This window comes from Rhinichthys klamathensis, unplaced genomic scaffold, assembly GCF_029890125.1.
Source record: "Rhinichthys klamathensis goyatoka isolate OS25496 unplaced genomic scaffold, OSU_Roscu_1.1 h1tg000208l_1, whole genome shotgun sequence".
NCBI lineage: Eukaryota > Metazoa > Chordata > Actinopteri > Cypriniformes > Leuciscidae > Rhinichthys > Rhinichthys klamathensis.
The window spans coordinates 673,634-698,306 of record NW_026606733.1 but is presented as its reverse complement, the minus strand read 5'-3'; the positions used below and the strand labels follow the sequence as shown (position 1 = coordinate 698,306).

General features: G+C 37.7%; 1 protein-coding gene across 1 annotated transcript in view; it reads left to right on the top strand.

Annotated features, from left to right (window-relative positions):
- mad1l1 (mitotic arrest deficient 1 like 1) overlaps positions 1-24,673 on the top strand; it is a 78,221-nt gene that overhangs the window by 4,277 nt on the left and 49,271 nt on the right. The window contains exons 5-11 of the mRNA XM_056263571.1: positions 206-330; positions 859-940; positions 1,123-1,253; positions 1,350-1,464; positions 2,537-2,598; positions 12,046-12,132; positions 21,958-22,102. Coding sequence (XP_056119546.1) covers positions 206-330; positions 859-940; positions 1,123-1,253; positions 1,350-1,464; positions 2,537-2,598; positions 12,046-12,132; positions 21,958-22,102 — 747 coding nt within the window. The remainder of the gene's footprint in view (positions 1-205; positions 331-858; positions 941-1,122; positions 1,254-1,349; positions 1,465-2,536; positions 2,599-12,045; positions 12,133-21,957; positions 22,103-24,673) is intronic.

Sequence of the window (24,673 nt, the reverse complement as noted above, 5' to 3'; positions counted from 1 at the left end):
GTGTAGCTGTCAATGGAGGGATAGAAAGCTCTCAGATTTCATCAAAAAATATCTTCATTTGTGTTCCGAATATGGAGGAAAGTCTTAAGGATTTGAAGTGACATGAGGGTGAGTAATTGATGAGAGAATTTTCATTTTTGGGTGAACTATCCCTTTAATCTAGTTTGGATTACGTGAGGTGTTTAAAGTATTTTGTTCGTTGTAGATGATCAGTGAGTTGAAAGACGAGACACGAAGGCTCAGTCAACAGGTCCAGATTCAGGAGTCCAAATTCTCCACCCAAAACCTGGAGATCCAGGCCCTACAGGAACAACTGGATGTGCAGCGCAAGTATGAACTCACATGGGCACAAACACACACTAGGGGCTTCCACACCGGAGGAACGAGCTAATTATGGGGGGCTAAATTAGCTCGTACTTCAGAGTAGGGTCTACACATAGGAACTACCAGTGATGTAAGTGTACGTTGATTGGCCGAAAACTTGCCATATGGAACACGTGTAAACACACAATTTACATATACTTACTCCATGAATATGGAAAACCGATAGATGGACAGACGGCAAAGTCCAGGCACTTCTCAACCATCACGCTATGGAGTTGTTGATGTTGTTGAATGCCACGCTTAAGTGATGTCACTGTCGGCCGGCTTACATCACTTCAAAGTTCATACTGGCAGTGCGAATGCAAATAGGAAAATAGCCCTAGTGGAGAATTTAGTTCTCGGGGGGCCGCCTTGATGGCCACTTCCTGTAACTGAGTTCCTATAACTACCTGAAGCCTCTACTGTTTTCCCTTATACTTTCTTTTAAATCAAAATACAAATGTACTATGTTGTTTTTGCATCTGATGCGGACAGGAAGTTCCAGGACGTCAGTCAGAGATGCCAAAATCTCCAGTCATCTCATTCCACCAGTACAGAGAGTGAACTCAAGATAAAGGTAATTCTGTTTCAGTCTTAAGTTTCAATTTCTATGAAGTTTGGAGCACTGAGAGATGTCAGAAGTAACTACTTCAGTACCAAGTCAGTTGTAAAAAAAAAACAATCAAACTTGTATTTTGCATCATGAAAGTGCCTTTTATTTGAGACCCGGTCCTTCTTATTGGTGCTGTCCATCTGCAGGAGTTGGAGAGGCGTTTGGCTCTTCAGGAACAAGACGCTGTGATTGTGAAGAACATGAAATCTGAAGTGGCCAGACTGCCTGAACTTGGGCGGGAAATGAAACGTCTGCGGGAGGAAAACTCTTTCTTAAGGTATCAACATTGTCATCATCCAACTTTTTCTGTGGTGGATGCATACCTAAATCATTATTTATCATAATTTCAATCATCTCTCAATTTTCTTTCCAGAGAGACAAAGGAGAACAGCAGTCTGCTAAAAGAAGAGACTGAGGGGTTGAGGAGGAAGCTGGAGAGAATGGAGAAAGTGATGGAGGAGAAACTCAAAGTGGAGTTGGAGAAAGAGGTAAACACATGCTGAAGTACAATTTGTCATTGAGTTTTTTAGTATAATTCTCCTCTGAAAATAATGTGTATTGTATCTGCAGTTTTATGGATGTTAATGGCCTAAAATTGCTCTTAATGGAAGAATTTGGTATAAGTTTATAAGTACAAAATTATTTCTTACTTGACCGATGCTATGCAATAGAGATGCACAATTCTGGATAAATTGAGAATCACGATATATATATATTTTTCAATTAGAGATCACAATTCTCAACAGACAACTAGACAAAATAACATGTTAAAATGATAATTGCTGCAGTCTATTTAAAAATGTTTAATTTGAATGAATGATTCAATGACTCATGCATAAAGACTTGTTTCCTCACTGGATGAATAAACATTTTTGAACAAATCTCGAATGAATGATTCAATGACAAATAATCTTTTTTAACAATCACTGGCACAATGATGAAATTGAAACAATTGTTATTTATTATTGTTACTTTCAAAAGATTATAGTCTATTTTGATTGCTACCATACACATCAGACTTTTATCCCAGTACTTCTGTGATAATTTTGATATTTGTAACCCAGAAATATTGATACAGTGTGGTTGAAAAGACTGTTTGTAAAGCTATTTCATACCTATAATTGATAGCTGCTCTCTCTGGGTCAGAGGCAGTGCAACATAGATTTGAATGTTCCAGAGTGATTTTGTCAAAGGTTTAATAGACAGGCGAATCGTTGTCATTTAGGAATAAGATTGCATGGGTGTTGTTTGAATCGAGATTGCAATCTTTTGATTAATCGTGCCGCTCTACTATGCATGATTGACTTCCTGATTTTAAAAGATCTTTTGCCTGATATTTCAACCCAAAATCAAAAGGAAACAAAATAAGAAAATACATTTTCATAAAACAAACAAGTCTGATTTCTTGAATTTCAGAATCTGAAGAATTAATTTCAGAATTTGAAGAAAGTATGAGCTGTTCTGTTATTCAAAATGTAATGTATTTGTACATAATAGTAGTGTTTGTTTGGGCTTTTAATGTATGCATCATTGTGTCTGGATGTGATTCTTTTCTTCTAGAAATTAGAGCATGAGCTGCAGGCTTGGGAAAACATTGGCCAGGCTACAGGACTCAATATTAGGTGGGTATTTTCTAATGTTCTTTTTTAAATAGAGTTTTGTGGAAATATTGCTTTAAAAGCCTAATAGATATCTGACACTCAATGTATGAAGCCATATTTGAGATATTGTAGTAATCACTATTTGAATTTTGTGAAACCTGAAGCAATTGTTTTGGTTGGTTACAAAGCCACCAGAGGGCGCTCTGATCTTAAGAAACAGGTTGTTTCTCTCTTTCTGTCTGCACCTGTGTAGGTCTATTAACTTGTATTAGGTCAGTCAGTGTTATTGGTTGTAAATTCTACATGCTCTCTGGTTCTGCAGTGTTTTCAAGGTCAGCTTGTTATATATGCTGAAACAGTGGCTGATGTGTGGAGTAGTTTCAGTGTGTTTGCATATGCATGTGTTCTATTGATCGTGTGTGGTGCAGATGTGCTTTGTCAGTCATGTGGAAAGATATAAACATTGTCTGTTTAATGGCTTATGGGGATTTGGTGGAGCGCACACACACACACACACACACACACACAGTGCTATTGAATTACCCCTCACAATGACAAATATTGAGACTGTTATTGGTCAATCACTGTCCTAAAACGACTGATCTGTTTAACATCCGCTACCGATATTTAATGATATTATGAATATCTAACATCTGCCTATATAAATTGGACCGATGTATAGTTCCAAACCCGTATGTCTGTAGAACACAAAAGGAGAAAATCTGAATAATGTACTAGTCACTTTTTTGAATGGATTATGAATGGATCAGAACTTTTTATAAAACTTCAAAACAGATGCAAAAGAACCATACGATAGCTTTGTGTGAGGAGCAGAGGAAATTTTGAGCTTGTTTACACTAGGTCACCTTCATGCGTTTTTAATCGGAAAGCTATCCAATTAGTTAAAACTGTTGCATTTACACTTAGCAACATAAATGCGTGCGTCAATGCAAAACGATTATAAATCCGATCTTCAATTCCCAAGCCATATGCAAATTCATCGTAGTTCACTTCAACAAAAGCAACAGATATGAGCTTCATTTATTTATCATCAGCTAATTTCAAGATCAAAGACTGCAATAAGAGAGAGAGCGGCATCGGCACTGGTAAGATAATTTAGTGTCACTTCTTTTAATGAAGATGATTGTGTGTTGAGCTTCAGGATGCGACGCCAAACATTCAGTTTCATTTGCGGCTGTTTACGCATCAGCTTGCTGAAGAGTAGGCTACTCTCCTGCGCTGGGTCATATCTGTGGCAATGCAGTAGCGCTGTCATATATGGCTGCCGTACCCAGTAGCCTATAACACGCTCACACATTTATTTATTTGGGAGGAGTTAAATTAACATCTGTGGTTTCAACAACCAAATGCATCTACACTTGTCCAGTTTAGTCTGGGATGCATCTCAAACCACCTTTTGAAGTGGTTTGAGTGATCAGATTTAAATCTGTCTCGAAAGTGTTTTGGAGGGCATTTTCACCTGGTCTTTTCACGATCGGATAGCTGTCCAATCAGAGAAAAAAACTAGAAATGACAAGGTGTAAACGGGCCCTTTAAGTAGTTATTTGCTGAAAATCGTGATATCAGTTCATGAACAAATTCGGTTTGGAGTGTTTTTTTTTTAGTGTTTTTTTATTAATCAGTTGGTCTGATCTGAACAAATCATTCATTATCTGTTTTTCAAGTTCAACTGAATCATCAATGAGGGGAAACATTAAATAAATTTTGATTTGTTTTTCACACTAATCTATCATATGTCTACGGAAGACATGACAAAGAGTTTCATGTTATAATACAATAAGTGAGCACAGTAAATTATTAATTTCTTCTTTTGTTTTCTGTGGAAGGGCCAAAAGCATACAGGTTTGATAAATGAAAACAAGTGTTATTTTTGGTGAGATAGGGTCAGAGAGAGGGTGGAAAATGGCCATGTAAGACAAAATGATTGAAATTGAGGGCTAGCTCCGTATTATAAATAATAAAAAAAGTTATCCTTAATTTAAACTCTATGAAAATGGAGTTATTAATATGTATATATCATTTGGCTAACCTCAGGATGGTTCTTTTTTCCCTTTTTCTCCACTTTCCATCTTTTTGTGGTATATACTTTACCACAAAAAAAGTACAGAATATTAATACAAAGATATTTAAAAAGTGGTGAACAGCATGTTTCAGTGTTTATGTGCATTTCTATAGTATTTATATTTTATTTATAGAAAAATCGAAACCAACTCAATGTAGGTTACAGAATGATGACATTTGAATTACAATCTGTTACAGTATGAAATCTTAAGCAAAGCACACACTACAGGATTGAAGCTTGTTGCATTTCATGTTTGAATTCTGAAAAAGTATTTAGTTTCCACAAAAGTATTAAGCAGCACAACTGTTTTCAACATGGAGAATAATAAGAAATGTTTCTGGAGCATCAAATCAGCATATCATAATCACAAGGATAATGTGACACTGAAGACTGGAGTAATGATGCTGAAAATTCAGCTTCGCATCACAGGAATAAGTTTCTATTAAAATAGAAAACAGTTATTTTAAATGCTAATGCTGTTTCACAATATTACTGTTCTTACTGAAACTAGATTTATTTTCTCATTTCGCTACAGTTGAAGCCTTTGCCTATAGCTGAATCACTTGCTTCTATCCAAGCTTAAGATGCTAGCCTAGGACAACTATAAGTTAGTCTTTCATAGTTTCATTTTAGTGTCCCGGCTAGGAATCTTTAATTTTTTGGGTGATTGGTTGTTTTAAATATACTGCAGTTATGATAGCTCAGTTCTTCGTCTGTCACATCTAAACTCTAAAACAGATGCTTGTAATGTTGTGTAAGTGCTGCATTGAATGGATTGGAGTGGGAGAGCTTTAAACAAAATTTCTTCTCACAAGCTCATAGGGCTAGGGCTATCAGAGGAACCATAATTTCAACCAAACAGGGATGGCAGCAAATTAGATTTTTATATTAAACTGTACAATATAAATAAAACACAAAAATCTAGTTAAATATTCAACAAAATGTTTTTTCATTACATTAACAAATGAAACAATATTGAATTGTTTTCGTTTATATGCACCAATATAACAATAAATGGGCTCATTCTTAAGGGCTCTTAGGGGCAAACTAGAGATGCACCGATTGCAATTTTCTTGGCCGATTCCGATTTCCAATTTTTTTGTAAGTGTGACCTGCCAATACCGATATTTTGCCGATTCTGATTTTCTTTCAAATAACTACATACACATTTCTTCAATGCCAAAAAATTTTTTCATTAAAAAAAACATGATAAAAGACTAATAAAATAAGAACAAATAAACAAATTTTAAACAGCACAAATAAATACAATAGAATAAAGAGAGATATGAAATCAACACGGCTTTAAGCTTTTCAGGTGGGTGTACAGTATATTCAGGAATAATTATGTCTGTCAACTATCCTGACAGACAGCAGCAGGAATATTGGGCTGCTGTCACTTTAAGAGTTTATGCACAAATCCAGTATACTGTTACACAACTTGCGTTTTCTTTCTCAACTAATTAAATTCCAAAACTGACTGTGTTTAACTGAATACTTGCCAAGATGGGCATTATGACATCATTTTGTGTGTATTTGACAGTTTAAAGGGGTCATATAATGCCATTTTTGTACAAGCTAATATGATTCTTTAGGGTCTAAATTAAATGTTTGCAATATACTTTAATTAAAAATTCTCATTAGTATTGTAAGAAAACACTTATTTTACCTGGTCAAAAACAGCTCTGTTTTCAGCACGCCGTTTCAGTGCATATGACTTTAAATGATAATGAGTAGGGCTGTAACGATACACCAAACCCACGATTCGATTCGTATCACGATTTTTGACCCACGATTCAATTCGTATCGCGATTCTATCACGGGGGCGGGGCTTGTGGTGAAAAAAAAGAGATTTTGAGAGAAGAAAAAAAATACCGGTATTTTTATTAAATAACATTAGGAAAAACCTGTATAATCTAAACACCAAAGAACAATAATAACTATGCAAATTATTAAACTATACTAGGCAGTGTAGGCTGCTGCTTTTGGGTTGTGTTCTGTACTCTAACTAAATTGATTTCGGGATGGTGCCGTAGGATATGCATCTGCATGTTGGACGTGTTGCCGGTCAATTGAGGATTAATTTAATGCACTTTCTGAGAATTAATATTTCAAGTTTTGGCTGCAAATTTCACGTCCATAATGCTGAAATTGCCAAATTTTAAATAATTTATCCTCAACTAGTTTTGTGGTGTAGGTCTACGTATTTTATAATGTTAACTTCAAATAATACTAATAGTAATTTAAAGATGTGGTAGTTCTCAGGGCCTGAATTTCGTTTTGGAAAATGGGGGGGGGAAATCCTTTAGATAATTCTCATGGGGGGGATTTTTTTTTGTTTGAGGGGGAGAAAGGGGGGGCATTGTTTCCAAACAAAATTATTACATTTATCTTGCCTAAATGTTTGTGCTCATTGCATTTTTACAATGGGGTAATATTGTTGTTAAGAATTTACACATCACAAGGAAGCTTGATTTAAATTGTTTAACTAAATTGAAAAAAGTAGCACAAATAAATACTATACAATAGAATAAAGATACAAATAAAGACAATTAAAGAGAAAAGTTTTTGAATAGGTCTAACACTAGTATTCATATACAGATACTGAATAAAGTAATCAAATGGAAAATAACACTGGGTAGTATTTTAGTCCTGAATAAATTAAATACATAGGCTATTAATCCTGATTCCTTTAACTTAAAGCCATCTTTTGTTGTTTTGACAACAAAATTAATGACAGACACATATGGCTTCCGTCACTTTAAGAGCTAGTGCACGGATCCTGTGTTCATTATACTGGCATGCGTTTTATGCTTATTAAAGACAAAACCGACTATATTTAGAGTATAGCCTACTCACAAAGACCGAAATTGACAATTTTGCGTGTTAAAGCAATATAATCCGCGAAAAATAGTTACTGGCCAGCTGTTTTTGAGGCGGATTTTCTATGAATGTGCGCATAGAAAATAATCTCAGAGAGCGCGCGAGCACTGATTAGTTTAAAATCGCTTGAATGTTTAAACTGGTAAGACTTAAAAAGACTTTTATAGTCTATGGTTCCGACTCCAAAACGCAAGTGTGTATTATCGCCGCAGCGCTTGATGCTTGCCTTGCACAACACATTATGAGAAGAGATAGAAGACGTGCGGCACCGCTGAACACTCACGCTGTTTGTGAAATTGCGTCTGGAAGATAGTTGTTAAAAGAATGATTTGATTTTATTATCTGTGTGGATTACGATTGCGGGAACTTCCCGCATTATAAATGGGAGACCTGCGGGAATGATTAGAATTATGCGCAATACCCGCGCCGAAATTCGAGCCCTGGTTCTGGACAGGAAGGATAACTCTGGGAGTTGGAAGGGGTGTGATCGCGATTCTGCCTTCTCACATCGCGATACAGGATCGTGGACCTGAGTATCGCGATTTCGATTTTATATCGCGTATCGTTACAGCCCTAATAATGAGCTTTGCTCACCCCGCCTCTCTGTTCTGTGCGTACACCGTTTGTAACACAATAACCATAACGCGTTGTTCATTATAAACGTGGGATTATGAATTATATTGAGAACGTTGTACATAGAAAACATGCTGTAATGTACCCTGAGTGTAAACCGACGCATTCATTGTGAAGCGTGCAGCTGGCGATTTGCAAAGATTAATATAAAGATTAATATAAAGATTAATAAAACGTTACACTCACTTTAGTTCTTCTGAAGGTTCAGCAGGAACACGAATAGGTTCTGATCCTTTATTCAGGTGCAGCTTCTCAGCAAAACCAGCTTTACACTGATCCTCGTTTATAAAGCAGTCCACTGAGAAATGATTCGGCAAACATGAGAGCATTGACGTTGCTCGTGGGGAATATGCCCTTCGAAGTTCGAAGACAAACTCAGCCACTGTGTCTTCAGCGGTTCGGATTTAGGAACATTAAAATGACTGCTGTGTTCGTTATTGCACCCAAGAACAGAACACCACAATCGCTTAGACGCCATTCTGCTCATAGACAGTGCGCCAGCATATCAACAATGACCGCGCCGATCCGCGCGGACTTATGATTGACAGGACGAGCGAGGGCGGGTCTGTGTTGAATCACTGCTGTCAATCAACAATCGGGGGAGGGGCGTCTGTTTTATTGACGTCACAAAAACGAACGGCTCGATTTGAGGCAGGGGAAAACATATAAGGAGATTAAAACAAAAACACTGGATGGATTTTTATCATTATATGATGGTTGTGTACAGGCACTGCCAACACACATTTCAGTACAATCAACTTGTAAAAGTGCATGTACCATTATATGACCCCTTTAAGCACAGTAAGCCAATCGTTTGGCACTTGAGACTCACAAGCTGCTTATGACGGAGCTTGTGCTCTCCAGATCAGTGGTGTGAGCGCGAAACCTTCCGGAATGTGCACAAATGATGCACAATACAATCAGTATTTAACCGGAGAGAATGAGACGTGTAAGTAAGAGGAGGCGGGTTTGTGTCACTTCGCCGTCAGAGAGCGAGAACGCGCAGCTGACGTTATTGCCTGTGCCGCTGGCAACAAAACGGACCGGCTTGGAATCGGAAAGATGTGAGACTGGCCAGCCGGTTACCGGTCCGGGCCGATCGTCCGGAAAATCGTCTGATTCTGGTCCCTGGCCGGTCGAGCGGTGCATCTCTTGGGCAAACAAAAATCATTGTGATATTCACAATGTTGCTTAGTTTTATACAACAAAATCATTGCAGATGTATTGTGAATGATTATTTTCATCATCTTATAATGTGTGTTTGAATGTGGTAGAGAATAGACCTTCCACTTTGAGCATTCAGAAATTGCCCAGTAATGATGATTAACTGTAAATGGCACATAATCTGACACAGTTTTGTAGAGGCAATATCCTTCATGGATCTGGTCAAAATCTTAATTCACATATAGGTACTTTCTCCTCATATAATTCTCTCCCCTCCCTGTTCACTGTGACGTCCGTTTTTCTCAGCGAAGGTTTTGTTCCTGTTTGTATGCATTTCCTGTCTTTGAAGTGTAATATGGCCTTCGGTGTTTGAATGCAGGGTTCAACTGATTATCCTCACATTCGCCTAGGTAAAACACTATGTAATCAAACTCTTCTCAATGCTTTTCCATTGCTTTGAGAGAATAATGGCAAGGTGAATGAGCATAAAGTGGCCGTCTCGCTTTGGTGGAGCAGAAATCTGTTTTTGGATTCTGATTGATCATTGAACATTTCTCATTCCGCTCTCTCTGCTCCCCAGGCCTATCAACCACCACATTCACCGGCAGTATAAATATGTCTAACAGTAGTTTCATTCTGCTCTCTCATGTTTTACTTGGGTGAGCAATGTAACTCTCGCGGGGATTCTCCAAATAAAAGAAACCGGTGTCATATCTGCTCAATGTTTTGTCTCAGCAAAGAAAAGTGCAGCGGTTGGGACTTTCCCTCTTTGTATCGTAGACTTATTTCGTCTTGCTGTGAAGGAAACGAGAGATAACCTCCTGAAAAATGAAGGGGGAAAGAGGAATTTATACTTGGTCTTATGATCCCTTTCCTTTATGTTCCCTCTGTGGTGATATTCCTACTGTTTGAATGCTGAATCAATTCTCTTCAGAATTAGCTTTCATCTTGAATACAGAACAAAGTTGTCAACCATAAGATAGCACTTTCATCATAGAAATTTAAAGAAAAATTGTCAAACATGAGCAAATGCATTCGAAGCCTTTCTGTCTGTGGGTGTGATTAAGTTCATGAGCTTTTTGTTTGATGTTGACAGCTCTGTTAATTATGCAAATCAAAGACAGCCAATGTAATTTAACATGCCCTATGATCATTTGATGCATGACCCAGTAGTTAGCAGTGTATGTTATATAGAAATAAATCTGAATATAGTAGGCAGTTTGAATATATATTGCTACTGAATTCTCCCACTGAGTACTTCCAGCAAGCATAACATAGCATTTATAAACCGAATTTGCATAATTATGTCAAAATTTGCTTTTATGAGAATGCTTGGGAGAATAACAACACCAAACTAACAAATAGAGCCCTGCGTAACAGTATGGGATTTAAAGAATTTATGTAAAATCTTTCAAAAGAAGATTGCATTTAATCTTTAATCATGGCCCAGTGATTGTATTTAATAGTTCAAATTAAATAAAACGACTGGCATCAAAATAAATAAAACTTAATTAAAAACACTACTGAACAATATGGACAATTTGAGTATGGGAGGTTGAGGAGTTAGAAAAGTCCATGTATTTTTGCAAAAAGCTGAAAAAAGCAAAAAAGTCAGGACAATACAGCTTTGGAGAAAATGTCTTAATCTCTATTAGGAAGCAGATTCTACTGTAAATGCACAAATTCATTTTTGTTTCATAAGCAGCTGCTAATGAGTTTTAGAATGGGTTTCCAGAGTTTACAGTTTGTGGTTTTAAAGAATGTTTTCCATGAATGAGGTACATGTTGTTGTACTATTAGTACAGAAAATAGAGATGGTTGTGAGAACTATTAGATGTGTATTGTTGAACATAATTAACCTTGCATAAATGTGGCCAGTTTTTTTCCAGTCAGCATTAGCGACTGATCAACGTTGTTTTTGTTTTTTTTGATGACCGATAACAAATAATAACAGATATTGGACAGAACAAATGTCACATTATTTAATTTAATGATAGTAAATAACATGCATAACAATTGCTGCAATAAAAGTTAGAATTATTTTAAATTATTTTACTTTACAAAATTAGAAATTATAGGAAAATATCAATATGCAAAAATTAATTTGGACTTAAAAAAAAAAAGTAAAATAATAGGTTTATACATTTGAAACGTATTGATTCTGTAATCCTATAATAGTAATTTTCACAAATAAAGAAATAGTTAAAAACATGAAAAAGAAAAAAAAATGCTGTAACCAAAAGTGCACTCAGTAATCTGATAAGTTTGTGTGCACTGTGCATTATATTTTCTCAAATAAAGACCAGATAGCGTTAATTTTACATACAGTACACAGTGACTATGACATGAATATGATATAAGAGGCAATGTGGCACATTTCGCTCTAAACCCTTTTACCATAACTAAAATTTTGGAAATGGGGCTGCCGGAAAATCCTGGTAAATTGCAAACCTTGTATACAATAATTATAAAGTATAAAACTGCTCATTTAGTATTGTAATATAGTTTGGTTTCATTTGGTGAACGCTCAGCATTTTCTGAAGGTGAAGCATCTACTTTCAGTGAGCCTTTGCTGAAAACGAAAAATGGGATTTTGGACTTTTCAGGCCCTTTTTGTACCCTGTTCATCTTTCATTGTGCTAGTAGATTTTAATTTTAATTTTTTTTAATACCCTTCTCTTACATTCACTTAAAAAATTTTGTTGTAGGAAACCTGAGGATTTATCCAGGGAGGTGATACAGATTCAACAGCGAGAACTGAACTTGAAACAGCAGAACTACACACTCAATAGCAGGTAAATACACACATTCACATGAACTAAAAGGTATGGACCATTGACTTTGGGTCAGGAGGCAAGTGTGTAACATTTAAAGGGGTCATATAATGGTACATGCACTTTTACAAGTTGATTGTACTGAAATGTGTGTTGACGGTGTCTGTACACAACCATCATATAATGATAAAAATCCATCCAGTGTTTTTGTTTTAATCTCCTTATATGTTTTCCCCTGCCTCAAATTGAGCCGTTCGATTTTGTGACGTCACTAAATCGGACGCCCCTCCTACGATTGTTGATTGACAGGAGCGCTTCAACACAGACCCGCCCTCGCTCATGAGGGAGCTGTCAATCATAGTCTGCGCGGTCATTGTTGATATGCTGGAGCACTGTCTATGAGCAGAATGGCGTCTAAGCGATTGTGGTGTTCTGTTCTTGGGTGTAATAACGAACACAGTAGTCATTTTAATGTTCCTAAATCCAAACCGCTGAAGACGCAGTGGCTGTGTTTGTTTTCGAAGGGAATATTCCCCACGAGCAACGTCAATGCTCTCATGTTTGCGCGAATCATTTCACACACCAGACTGCTTTATAAACGAGGATCAGTATAAAGCTGGATTTGCTAAGAAGCTTTGCTAAAAAGGATCGGTACCAGATATTCGTGTTCCTGCTGAATCTCCAGAAGAACGGAAGTGAGTGAAACGTTTTATTAAACTTTATATTAATATATTAATCTTTGCAAAGCGCTAGCTGCACGCTTCACAATGAATGCGTCTAAGGTTTACACTTAGGGTACATTACGGCATGTTTTCTATGTATGACGTTCTCAATATAATTCATAATTCCACGTTTATACTGAACAACACGTTATGGTTATTGTTAGGGCTGTCAACTTTAGTCGTTTAGTCGACTAATCGGTCGATGCCGTCTTGGTCGACTGACATTCTTATTGGTCGACCGGTTTTGATTTTTTTTTTTTTTTTTTTTTTACCAATAGAAAGAAATTTTCAATGATTTACTCATTGATTTTCCTTTATAAGCAGTTATATATTACTGTATTCTAAATATAATTAGCCTATGGTTTATCCCCAACTTTAAATGCTTTCATTTAGGCTATTTTGTAACAGCGCCACAGTTTAGCACACACACATAGAACACTCGGTGGCTGGCTGCGCTGCTCCTTCGTGCTCACTAAGGGATATAGGTAGTTTAGCTGTATTCATTCAGTTAGAACGCTACTTGTTTCGGTTTTTATACACTATATGTTTTTATCTCGATGCGGCGTGGACGCACTCGGAAAAAAAAGAGCGCGTCGCACCGCGACCGCGTTGCTTCCATCATGAGCGCGCACACCGCGCGCCTACATTTGAAATCGAACTTGAGCGCGCAAAAGACGTGAGCAGTCCCTTTAACGGCTTTATCATGCTGACTCAATAGATTGTGTTTTCTTGATATGTTTTTGTTTTTATTTGTACACTTGAAGTATTTGAAAATAGCCTAAATAATGTAACAAAACGAAAATAAACCTACATGCGGTCCTACAATACAGCCTATTATTATTAGGATTGTTTTTTAGGCTCTCTGGGTTTTTTGTGTGTTTGTTTTAAAACGCCTAGATCGGCTGGACAAAAGTTAACCCATAGCTTTGAAAGTAAAGAAGAATATACAGCCTGTATAAACGAGAGCTTTTGTTAGGATGTTTCATTATGTGGCAGATAGAAGTTATATTTTTTGTAGCGTGTGGTGTGGTCAGGTGCGCGATTATGACTGTTACTATAGACCTAGGACAGTGCTCCTCACTTTTTGCAGTTAAAAAAAATCACTTAATTTTCAAAGAATTGTATTATTATTATTATAGTTTTATGTATTTTTGATGTTTTTTCGTTGTTGTTTTATAAATGCTCTGACAATTGTTAAAAAAAATGTTCAATCAAAACATCGCGTCTTTTTCTTTTTTTTTTTTGTCGACTAATCGTTGCACAGGACAAGACTTTGGTCGACTAAGGATTTCTTTGGTTGACTACAGCCCTAGTTATTGTGTTATTGAGTTACAAATGGTGAATGCACAGAACAGAGAGGCGGGGTGAGCAAAGCTCATTATCATTTAAAGTCATATGCACTGAAACAGCGTGCTAAAAACAGAGCTGTTTTTGACCAGGTAAAATAAGTGTTTTCTTACAATACTAATGAGAATTTTTAATTAAAGTATATTACAAACTTTTAATTTAGACCCTAAAGAATCATATTAGCTTGTACAAAAATGGCATTATATGACCCCTTTAAATACCTTTCCAAAGGGATCTCTTTTATATCATAGAGCTGATTGTAGGAATGAGCTGAAGCAAGATTAAATAATTGATATATAGTCGAGCTGTGCTGTCACTGCATGGTTTGCAAAATTGACATCTTTAGTAATACCTGTTTCACACATACTCCGAATGCGGTGCAGGAGCGGCACACGCTATTGTGTCATATGCTGCGTTTGCAGTGCGCAACTGATCTACGGCTGTACCACAAACACATTTATTCTCTATTTTTTATTTCAAATCAATATTTTTATTATCATAATTATTTTTATTATAAAAGAGATATAAAAAAAGTTTGCGATTGCGATTCTATTTGTACACAGTAGTTATAGGTCTACACTCTTTCACAGACGTATTCACGTTTAAACTCAATACACTTAAAAAACGTATTATTCAATGCATTACTTCTATATAGATTTATATATTAAGTTGCTCAAGCAAGTGGCAAAACATTTAAACATGTAGGTGTACTTATGTTAACATCGCAAACATTTTAAATTAAAACATACAATTGACAAAACCGCTCTCTCATACTTTTTCTTTAGCATTTAAATCTTTTTTTACAAGAAATATTGTGGGTCACAAAGAACTTGTTTTTCCAACTCCACGAAGAGACGAGTACATCCATTATGTCGCGTTGTTGAGGTACTGCGTAGTTTTCCTTGCTTTAATTACCCCGGGCATAAAGTTACAAATAAAATAACTGTGTATAGTATATTAGGGGTGGGCGATATCTTGATATTTAAAATATATCGAGATATTTTTTAAACACGATATAGATTTTGACATATCGTATATATCGATATATTGTTTATATTTAATTCTGATTTCGCCACTTTGCCTTCTCTGCGCTGTGCTCGCCCCCACCTCCTTGCTTTTGTTCCCCCTCCCCTCGCGTGTTGTCTCATTCAACATGGCGGTGCCCGCAACTAGCCCGGAGGCTACAGAACTTGTCTAAAAAAATCGTCTTAAAGTGTAAATTGCAGGTTAACCACCACAACCAATTAATGTGTAAATTAAAGTGCTCAATGTGTATATATGTAAAAATTTATGTCTTAAAATGCGTTAAAATAACATTTATTGGGGTTTCTTCAAAGGTAGCATGTTTTTTACCGTAACTGGGTGATGACGTCATAAGAGGGAGCGCGGGCGGTAATGCACTCACTCTGTGTGTGCCGGTTGAGGGAGAATAAAACGATTTGCGGGACTCCCGCAAACTAGAAATATCTATGAATAAAACATAAAAACGAATACATTTTTATTCATCTGTTGCAGAAAAGCAATAAGAACAACTAAAACAAAATAGAAACGGTTTACAGGCAGAGTTTCTATTTCTAACATGTCTGCAGCGTTGAGCGATGTAGCCAATCACAGACATATGTGTTGATTTCTTGAACGCAATAATGGCCAATCAGAAGCATTTACGATGGACTCCCCTCACCGCTCAAAACGGACTTTTTGTTCAGTGCTGAATTCTGTATGCTGGCAAATCCTCTAATTATAACAAACATAGTGTATATATTATGAAAGATTCATTGATAATAACAGAGATGTGTGAGATCGCGATGAACTGATATCAGCTTTTTAGGAATTATTATGGGAGCGCACTTTGCGCGCAGTCATGCCAGACTATGCACGCAGTAGCCCGCTTGCTTTTATGTTATAACAGTGATCAGGAGCATGTATGCTGATGTGTATGGTGGCGACACGTAGGCTAACTTGAAAGTATTTGGAGGTACAGAAAAAAAGTCTTTTTGTGGGCGGGAGCGGGACAAAACATAAATGTTGCGGGCGGGAGAAAGTAATATAGAAAGTAGTTGAGAATGTCAGTTATAACGAGCCACGTATTAAAAAATAGTCGGGTTTAAACCGGGCTCATAATTACAGTTAATGTGTCGGGCAGGGCCGGACCGGGCTCGGACACAGCGGGCTCGGGTAGGGTCTTGCTTGATTTTTTTTGGGCCCGATCTAAGCTCTACCTCGGGTAAGTTATGCGAACACTTACAGGCACGAATCAGCCGTTTGTCCTTGGGGAACTTGTGGAGCCTCTCCCCCGTTTTTGATGTATTCGTACATCCCGCACAAACACAATAGTTAACCATTTTTGCTAGCTAGGTCTCCAATATAACGTAACTCCAGGCCTGGAGCATAGACAGTAAAAGCTTGGAGTACCTTTTATGACGTCACGCCCAGCTAGTGGAAGGGAGGGGGCGTGCTTAAAACCACTGTAAAACGCACCAACTTTTCATATTATATTCAGCATTTTGGTATAAAAAACATAAAAAAACAATGGTGGGCGGTTCTTATCTTTATGTTTAGTAAGCACATTGCATTATCTTCATGAAAATTTTTACCTGCAATTTACACCTTAAATGCTGTCTTACATGCACTTCTTGAGGCACACACGCACACTAGCAAACACACGCACGGTCTCTTGCTCTCTCTCCCTCTCTGCCGTGCGCACGCTACACGGTTTGCACATACATTTTATTCACACAACCTTTCGAAAACCGGGACATTCTGTGTCCCGGGAGAGTGGATACATTTCCCGGGACAGGTTATTAAAAAGAATGACAATCCCGGTAAAACGGGACAGGTGGCAACCCTGGCCATTGCCGTCGTTGAATTATTATTTTTGTATACGGGGATTTTTTTTTTTTAAATGTCGCAAAAGCACTTTGGACTACATGAATTGCCTACCTCTTTGCACTCCAATAAAAAAAAGACTGTGGTATTTGGCATATTTGTTTTTGCTGTAGTTTTTGTTGGGTTATTTTTCCTGTAAAGATATCGAGATATATATCGTATATCGAGATATAGCAAAATATATCGAGATATATTTTTTGCTCCATAACGCCGAGCCCTATAGTATATACTAGTAGTATAATTTAATTAAATGCATTTATGGGGAGATTACTATATTTTCATGTCAATCTGTGTTCATTTTGACCACGAATCATGCGCTCTCACTTTAATTCTGCACGTGCAGCACAGCAGAAATAGACTCGGTGCAGAAACGATCGCTGCACTGCTGTATACGCACCGCACCTGGAACGGATTGCCGGACCGCATCCATGTGCAGTGTTAAAGCTCTAACCTGTTAACATGGGTAGTGGGTACAGAAAAAAATACGCAGCGCATACGCACTGCAAACGGAGTATGTGTGAAACGGGCGTAAGAATTGAGATGGACAGTCTCTTTTGAACCTTCACTTGTGAGCGACAGCTCTACTCCAGAGCATATGATCTGTCCCTCAAGCGATAGATTGGGACAGCCTATCTCTATGTGGGTTCATGTCTGTTTTTGTGCTTAAAAATGTCATTATTTGACAAGGCCTCTAATGTGGGTCTCATTTCATCCTGCGCTGCTCTTTCAAAGGCAGTAATGGGGTCTTTTCTTGAGTTTCACCGGCCAGCATTAGCCAATCTCTTTGATGCTCTTTCTGTCTATCTCTGGTTTCTCCCTCTCTCTAATTGTCAGACGGTAATTGGTCGATGGGTGTTGGTGCGTGTCGGCGCTGCGCGGCTCGTCACTTCAGCAGTCAAGTCAAACGAAACTATGACAATATCAGATCTCACTAATGAGCTGAGTGTTGAGATTGCGCTAATTATGAACTATCATGTCTTCTAAAACAGCTTTGCAAAGTAATGAGTCTGCTGTCATTGCTTCCTTAAGTTCTTTATGGAAGAAGTTGGGGCTGTCTGTCCTCCCACCCACACACACACACAACCTTCTCTTTTTATTGCTTACTTTAATGTGTTTCTGTCAGATATAGGCCTATTATTTGCAAAGCAACTTACATCTGGCGAGTGGAGGATGTCTAGTGTGTGGAAAACAATACTTTTTTGTGAATCTTTGCTTCTTTTTAATTGCAGACAGTACCTGAAGTAGACTTAGATCAATGTCCTACAACATTTTGGCTTCAAAACAATAATTGGCTCTGGTACCTCAGTAGTAATTCTTAATTGATACCATCGGCAACATGATTGAGGATTTAGGGGGCTATTTCAGATTCAGCCTTAGTGATCTTGAAGACATTAGCCTCTTTCACACAGCAATCCCGTTACACAAGCAATGCAAGAGTGGATGTCTATTTGTCGTATAGCAGAAGTGCAACAAAATAATGCTTCACGAAAAATAAAGCTAAGATGATGAACGAATGGAAAGGAAGCACAAAAAATTAACAGACATACACAAGAGTAACAAACAAGAGTTCGTTGTTATTTGCCAACAGCACAGCAGCTCCAGACAAACAATGACACTCAAAACCAGTGTTACTGGAATCAAAGCAAGCAACCTCAGCGTCTGTTTTCAGGCCTTCCCGCTTAGCTTTCTCCTGTGCTGGAAAGCTTTTCTAATATTAACGTGGGTCCTAAAGCTCTTTCCTGGTCATAACCCTTCATTTTCCAGTGATATTCTGATGAGCTTTTCTTTTTTTGTAATATCTCTCAGCCAACTCTCTCTTTCTACAGTCTTTTTTTAAATCTCCCTCTTGCTCGTTCTCTCTCCTCCACCGCCATACGCCACCTAATGCTGATTGGCTACACACTTTGTTGTTGTGTCTGGTTGTCTGTCTGACCAACTTTCAAACAGCGTTTTTCAAATATCGCTTACCCCACCTTTAATGCACATTTCTGCTTTCAAATAACCTACCTTATTTGCTACCATTAAATTAAATTACATGCATATTGGCAAACATTGGCCGCCCTGCTCAATCTATACTAAGTAAAACCCATACTGCTATTTTTTACAACCATTTGCACAGACTTGCTGTGCCATTACTGAATTAGCCACTTTGTTGCATGAAGATCTGTTATTGTGATATCATGCATTCCATATTTTGTCGCTCATAACAAGGAAAAATAGATTGGTTAGTTTGCATGTCTGATACATGTGGTTAGGTGAATCTTCTCCCAAATAGGCTACGATACGCACCGGACATTGATCAATATGGAGGATGTTCCCTCGTTAACACTGCATTGCTTTCTCCTTTTGAGGCTGTTTTCGTGATCATTTTTAACATTTAAAAAGAAGTGCAATGACTGGTCTAGTGTAAATCATTTATGTACTGGAATAATGTGATGAGCCATAAAATTACCCTGTTTGTATTATAATGCAAGTGCTTATAGATGCTTTACATACATGTGTTGGTGTGCTTTCATGTGATTTACTTGGTTGAAGCACTCCATTAAGCTACTCCTTCTGTGTTGAGAAACTGGGCCAACTAAATCAATTACCCTATGCACTAACGAATAGAGGCAATTTGCATAATAAGCCTCAGTATGTGCTGAGGTCATATTGATAGGAGACGAGTATGGTTTTGTGATTAGATTGTGCATTATTGTCTTATTGACCCTCCACGGCAGGGCATGATGATTTTCATTACAGCTCAAATTGGGCTGGATAGTTAGCATCTGGAAGAGATGAGAGGAGTTAATCAATTTAGCTATGAGGACATACACACACAAACACACACACACACACACACACACACGCGCTGACTCACTCTTGCAAACGCCAACCCCCATAACCCCCCAAAACAAATCTCCCTTGTCAACTACCTCCAGAAAGCACAATTACATCCACCCGGACAGTCTTAGCGCTTTCTCTCCCTTTAATCCAGCAGATACAAAGATTTTGTATCACAAACACTTTTGCAGCAGATTTCATGGAATTGAACTCTTGCTGTGGGTAATTTCTCTCACTCTGCAAGGTCAAGTGGAAAAGTGCTCTCCCAGTCAGAGTCTATCTGTATCAAACATCCTTCCTTTATCTACAGAAGACACATGCACACACAAACAAACAGCTTCCTCTCATGTAAATACGTGCTGCCTTTTTGCTTACTGTTTTGATGTCCATTCTTGTTTCAGCAGTGACCCCACACAAAGATTGGGCAAAATACTGGTACTGAAAAAATAGTGATATCAAAAATGTGTAAGGTGTAAAATACCAACATTGCTCATATTTTGGTACCTGGCAGATAATGTGAAAGATTTTGCTAGCTGTCCTCAACTCGCTGAACACAGAGCTGTAGAAGCAAAATATGGATTTGGATTATTTGCGTACAGACATAATGTAATACAATTAGGCATGTCCCAATCAAGATTTTTTGTGCCTCCGAGTCATACAATATGTCCCAATCTGATACATTAGTTTTTGCGCGTTATGCACAAACTTTCCCTCTTCTTTATTTTTATTGCTGTTGTGCAAACCCATTTGAAGGTGCATACCGCCACCTACTGTTCGACACCTCCATGACATCTGACGTAAAATAAAATATCGGGCTTAGGATAGCCGGCCCTGATCCTTGAGATTGACTAATTGCTTTACTTGGGGTGTATTCACACCTGTCTTGTTTGGTTCGATTGAATCGAACTCAAGTTCGTTTCCCCCCCTTGGTGCGGATCTTTTGGGCAGGTATGAATACAGCAATCGCACTCGGTGCGGACCAAACAACCGTACCGAGACCCAGCTGAAGAGATGGTCTCAGTCCGGTTCCAAACAAACTCTGGTACGGTTCAAATTTCTGTCCAATGAATGGATGACCTTAGCACACGTGTGGTTTTGTTTACAAATTTTGGTTCACTTGCAAAAAGGGCAGTGTGAAAGCGAACCACGTCAAACAAAAACAAAAAATAAACCTTGTATGTGGTCCGGACCAAAGCAAGTGAACTAGCTGACTTTCCTGGTGTGAATACACCCTTAGTTACTTTTCATGGAAAGTAATGAATCACATTACTTTTGTGTTACTGTTTCTCATCTGGGCTGGGCTTGCTTGTTTGTTTTTTAATGACAAAAAGTTCTATATTTTGGCAAATGTAAGGGACATTCCACACCAAAAGTGAAATGATTAAGCCTCAGGCTGAAGGAAATGCAAATTCACACTTGTATAGTAGAGGGTGGAGCTCAAACAAACCTTACAGCTGTGCTGCCATTCTGGATTGCAGAAGAATAGGACACAGGAGAAGTTCAACACTCTTACTTAAGCAATAAAAAAAATGAAACCCAAATGTGATGTATGCATCTTGAGTAATTTTTTTTCAATGCAACTTGCATTGCTTACTTGAAAAAGTAACTTAATGTTAAGTAAAGCAATTTTACTTTACTAGTTACTTGAAAAAAGTAATCTGATTGAGTTTACGTTACCCCCAACACTGATCTTAACGCACTACTTCTCTCTTATATCTCATTTAAAATGTGCAGGATGCTATATCTGATGAGTCATAGCTGACGTAAATAAGCGTGATCTTTGCCCTGCAAATATCAATAGCAGCTTTAAATTTTCAATGTTGCAAGTAACCATGGTATAATCCACTGCTAGGTGTATACACACACACACACACTTGTTGATGGCTCACTGTCTTCTAAACATTGTGCACCATTTCCCAAAATGGCCTAGCAACAAAGAGTGTATATATTCAGCTGTGAACACTAAGCAGCCAGCTTTCATAAGGAAATTACATCCCAGTATATAGAGGATGCAGTTCCTTTTGTTCTCCCCAGAGCTGCTCCATCCTAATGTTATTCTGGCTTTCAGCGTTCGCTCTGTGGAGAAGGCCCGCGCTGAGCTCCTGCCCGAGATCGCTCAACTGCGCGCCAAAGCTCAAGAAGAACAGAAGAAACGAGAGAACCAGGATTCGCTGGTCCGTCGCTTGCAGAAGAGAGTCCTACTGCTCACCAAGGTGAAAAGCATATTAATAAACATTTTCAGCTATCTTGTCAAAACAAAAGGGTTCATACTTAGTAAACATACAGTACTATAAGTTTCATAAACAAAAACTTCATCCCCAGTGCAAAATGGCTATATCTTTCTCTAGAAAAATTAGATGGGTACTACTTTTTGTCTGTTTAAAACCAGATTTTTTTTACCAAATTAGCACATTACAGTATAAGTGCTAAAAGATGTTTTAAGAAAAGCCGACGCCACTAGATTGATATGTAAAAAAACAAGTTTCAGTCCGTAACTTTTTTGGGTTAAAAATTATCCAAAATATTTTTTTGAGCAAGTACATAACCAGCCAGTGTTCAAAACTAGCTGCTTGCCTTAGCTCGATTCAAACCGGTAAGCTTGTAATAATGTTTTTAATTCCAGTGGTACTGGTGGATTTCCGTGAGAAATTCGAGCATGTCTTTGCGTCATTACGTCACATCTGTACACATAAAGAAGGAGTCTCGGCTAGTAGGCTATAGTGCGTGTGATGATGTTGGAGGTGGAGATTTCTTGCCTTTTCTCACAGCACTTGATATAATTAAACTGATCAATTTGATGGCGGATCCAGAAAGGTTCAAACGACAATCACCAGTGACGACTGAAGATTCACCCGTTGTAAAATGCAAAAGACATCTGAGTGGCTACAGAAAAAAAGAGACCGCAACCGGGCCATGCGAAAACAAGGATAAATATGCATCTGATTACAGATACGTTTGTATTTCAAAGAGTATCAGTTCTAAGGAACATTAATTTGTTGGTATGACAATTCGAAATTAGACTGTGTTTAATGTGTATTAGAGCTATCTGTAGTTCAGTTTCCATTTCTGTGCAGTCACGCAATGCTGATGTTGTTAACATTAACAATTTGAGAACAAAGTATAATTTGCAGGGTTTGACGTGATATGATAAGCGATCGTTAGATTTAATCAGCGTGATTTACTGAAAGGCTTTTTTTCCCCTTAGTTGGTCAGAACAAAAGTGGATGTTACTTCAGATGACATTTTCTGGTGAAAATTCTTATGTTGGTCATACTTCCAAAAAGTAAAATCTGTGATTCTGAATGACAGTATCCACACCGGCACGGTGACTGACAGCCGCACATTCTCCTCAAAACATTGGATTCATCCGCGCTGTGCCATGCCGAGGCACAACCCATGTAAAGTTGATAATTCTGCGAATAACTGCTATTGCAGATTCCGAACAGAGATGGCGACATAGAGGTAAAACTACGGACTGCAGCTTTAAGTCTAATCCCCAAGTCCACCCTGCCTACCAAAAGAAAAATATAGATAATAAACCAAATTCTTCGGGGTTTGGACGCCCTAACTAATCTACTCTATCCACGGAAAACACAAAAGTACAAGGGGTGGCAGACATTCCTTATCTAATGTGTCTAACATTCAAACACCTCTGTGTGCACCATGTATATTGCGCAACCTTGCCTGTTCTCGTTTACCCAAACAAAAGAACATCAAGTTCTATCGAACAGCGGCATAAGACACAGGTAACGAGTAGTAGGTTCACACATTTACAGAGTAGGATTTGATAAACAAATTACAACAAAATATAAATAACCAAACAAATGAACACACATACGGACACACTTGCACGTCTGTCAATAAAGCACACCGAATGGCTTTTAAACAGGCAGTGCGGCAGTGGATTGGGTGAAGTCATGACTGCTTGATGATGATTGGCAGGAGACTTATCCAATAGTCAGAGACCTGAGAGCGAAAAAGATAGAGATAAAGAGAGAGATGCAGAAAGGAATCACTACAGCACATAGAACATAACAACCTAAAACTGAAAATCCTGTCATCATTTATTGTCATTTCAAACCCATAAGACTTTTGTACATCTTCAAAACAGAAATGAAGATATTTTTAATGAAACCTGAAAGATTTCTGTCCCGCAATTGAAAGTGATGAAAAACCTTTGACGCTTGAAAAAGTTCATGAGGACATTGTAAAAGAAATCCATATAAATCAAGTAGGCCTAGTGGTTTGTAAGGTTTATTCTCAGACATCAAGCAAGCATGTTTAAGCTTCCGTTTAGCATATTTAATGTTTTATGTTTGTACTTTGATCATGGATTATATGTGAAAAACATCTGTTCATCATTTAGAGTGGTTATATAAATAAATCCGTTTGTGTTTTTGAAGATCTTTTGGGTCTGAAATGAAATGAGGGTGAGTAAATAAGGGAGGGAAAATAGTCATTAAAAAGTCTGATATGACCCATTATCTTTGTCTCCACCTCGTTCTCATAGACAGTATGAGTGGCTGTAACTTCTGTAGAAATCTAGAACGTGTCCTACTTCCTGATCTGAAGTCTTTCCAAAGGCTTGGATGAGATTTAGATAAATTGCTGGAGCACCACCTTATTGTGCATATGAATAATACTCTTGTTCTTTGTTTGTCAACAGCTTGGTTAATTGGTAATTAACAAAGGCTTCAATACACTTGAATCATATATCCTAAATAGGTGGTATTTGTTTTAATGAAGTCAATGTTTGGGTGTAATGATGTCTACACTGGAGACAT